At 57.4% G+C, this 2,781-nt stretch overlaps 1 protein-coding gene across 1 annotated transcript in view; it reads right to left on the reverse strand.

The window, feature by feature from the left end:
- Positions 1-1,781: 1,781 nt before the first annotated feature.
- RALGDS (ral guanine nucleotide dissociation stimulator) overlaps positions 1,782-2,781 on the reverse strand; it is a gene marked incomplete at its 5' end in the record, with an annotated part of 6,742 nt that continues 5,742 nt past the window's right edge. Inside the window, 3 exons of the mRNA XM_029087321.1 lie at positions 1,782-1,957; positions 2,149-2,263; positions 2,415-2,765. Of these exons, the coding sequence (XP_028943154.1) occupies positions 1,782-1,957; positions 2,149-2,263; positions 2,415-2,765 (642 nt within the window). The remainder of the gene's footprint in view (positions 1,958-2,148; positions 2,264-2,414; positions 2,766-2,781) is intronic.

A 2,781-nucleotide genomic window follows, 5' to 3' on the forward strand; every position in this document is an offset into this window, starting at 1 on the left:
AAAACCCTGGGGTGCTGGTGCCCAAAGCTTTGGGCAGGGTGGGAGGCAGGAGGCTGCCCCTGCGTCAGGGAGCCAGGAGCTCCCATCATGTGCAGTGTTGGGCGATGCCACCCAAGGGGACACGGGGCTGGGAGAGCTCAGTGCCAGCCACGCTCGCACCCAAGCAGCCTCTTCCCCACCTGATGCCAGGGGCCCACAGCCCAGCTCCTGCCACCAGCCCCAGCCCCACCCAGCATGGCCGTGCAGCGTTGCTGGATCCCCAGGGACCACTCAGGCCCCACTCCTGGAGCTGGGGAAGGTGCTGCACCCGCCTGGCAGCGCAGACAGACAGGAAACAGAAAAGATGTGCTGGAAGGAAGAGCTTAAAAAAATAAAAAAAAAAAAAAAAGAGAGAGATGGAGCCAGGAGCAAAAATAGGTCCCCCTTCAGTTAGTGTTTCCTACAATGATTAAAACAAGCAGCTCTGCCCCTGCTCTAGTGGTAGAGAAACAAGGGAGGGGGTGGCCAGTGGGGTCCATGCCCCACAAGCACAAGCAATGATGCTGCTGCCACTGTCCCTCCCAGCAGCCTTAAATACTGGGGTGGGGAGAGGAAAGGGACTGGGCTGCAGGGCAGAGGGAGGCTGGATTAGTAAAATGTACAAGTTCATCTCTTCTATTTACAACCAATAAATATTGAAAAAAAAAAATCAGTAAACTTTGTTTTATACAAAAAAAAGTCTCATTGCTGCTTCTCCCATGGTCAGTGTTTGAAAAAGTCTGGTTAAAGCCCAAGGTGAGTGGCACTTTCTATGGGTCAGGTGATGGCACCTGGGGCACCCCGAGCTCTCCAGCTCCTCACCTGCCCGTGCAGATCCAAAGTCTCTATTTACACAAGTTCAGACAGAAATTCGCTCTCCTCCTCCTCCTGCTCGTTAGGCTGGCAGCACTGGGGGCATGTCGTGAAGCTTCCCCCACCGGCAGAAGAGACACTGGCGTTTGATCTTTGGTGCAGGTTTGAACACAGGCCGTTGGAAGTCCAGCAGGAGGATGTGCTGGATTGGGGAAAGGAGCAAGACCACACAGGCTTCCACTTGTTGAGAGCACGAGGCTCCTGCTCCATCACGGCACAGATGCTGTCCTTTTCCACTGGGCTCCGAGCACCAGTGCATGGCTGCATCCTCCCCAGCTCGTCTCACAGCCCAGGGCATCCACAGCTTCTCCCAAGGGAGGGACAGGCAGAGATGCGTGGTGGTGGCAATGCCAGTTATCCCAGAGCGGAAGGATGTGGAGGTAAAACAACGCCAGGAAAGCCGGGAAGGAGAGCACTCCACCATGTGGGAGGCTTTGCAGCCCCAAGGTGATGGCTCGTGCTCTGCTCCTTGCAAACGGCCCCTCTGCGAGTCACCATTCCCCGGCTCGCTCAGACACAAGGCACCTACGGCAGAGGTGGGCTCCAGCTCTGGGCTGCCCGGCAGCTGCACTAGTGTTGCACCATGGAAGGTTAAAAAAAAAAAAAACCTTAAAAAAAAAATTAAAAAAAGAAAAAGAAAAGAGAGTTATCCCCTCTGCTGCCTTCCTGTGTAGAAAAAAAAAAGACCTGATTGAAACGGGAGCTTGTGCAGAGAGAGGCAGAGGCCAACACCAGTTGCCAGAGCACCCAGGAGGGAGATGCACAGCCATCCCCCGCGGGCCAGGGTCACTCCTCTCGCTGTGCCGGGCAGCACAAGGACTGGCCACAGCCAAGCCCAGAGCAGCCTGCCCCCAAGGCCCCGTCAGTGATGGGTGGCAGTGGGGCTGAGGCTAGAAGATGCCTTTGGCGATCTTCAGGCCTTTCTGCTTCATCCTGGGCAGGGTGGAGCTGGAGCCGTGCTTGATCTTCACCCCCTTGGAGAAGCCCCGCTTCTTCAGCACGAAGTCATAGTTGGCGGCAGAGTTCATGGCATAGAAGACATTGGCACTGTCAGGGATCTTCAGCTCTGGAAGTGACCAGGGATGGGGGTCAGTTAGGCACGCTTTTCCCAAAAGAGGCCCACAGTTGGGCTGAGAGAGGGACCCCTCTGCTGTCACCTCCCAGCCCAGCTCTGAGCCAGCATTGCCCAGGCTGCAGCGATGCATGGCCAGTCAGGGACACAGCCCCCAGGAAAGCCCCCCGTACCCCAGCACACACCTCTCTCCTCTGAGATGATCTGAACGAGCTCATAGTCTTCAGGCCGGTCCCCATCCAAGTTGTGTTTGGCCATGGCCTTGCGAATAACGACCGGGGTCTTATCCTGGCTCGTCACCTGCGAGCACAGAGCACTGTTAACCCAGGGGCTGCAAAACACTGCAAAGCCTCCCACCACCGTCTCCTCCCAAAATGGGCCATGCCCGTGTTCTAGCGGGGCAAGCCACCCCTCCCCAGCCCCAGTGTCACCACAGGTGCCCCATGCTAACCAGGATGCTCTTGTACATGTTGCCATTGTCCACAGCCAGGCTGACGCGGATGATGCAGCAGTCATCGACCTGCTGGTTGTAGAGGGGCAGCGAGAGGGAGGAGTAGCTGGAGATGCCGGAGACCGAGCGTTTGTGGGTACGGGAGGCTGTCACCGGGAAAAAAGAGCAGGAGCCCCTCCGGGACCCGGAGCCAATACCCGACGTGTCCAGGGAGGAGAGAGAGGTGGACTCCCAGAACTGGAGGGCAGGGAGGAGAGGGGATGCGGAGGACACAGTGGTTTTAGCTTCTCCATCGGCCACAGACGGGGTGTACCAGCGCTGGGGGAGGGAGGCCAGAGGGATCTCACTGACCTGTGAGAACGGGGGA

Source organism: Antrostomus carolinensis, unplaced genomic scaffold, assembly GCF_000700745.2.
Source record: "Antrostomus carolinensis isolate BGI_N321 unplaced genomic scaffold, ASM70074v2 scaffold20081, whole genome shotgun sequence".
Lineage (NCBI taxonomy): Eukaryota > Metazoa > Chordata > Aves > Caprimulgiformes > Caprimulgidae > Antrostomus > Antrostomus carolinensis.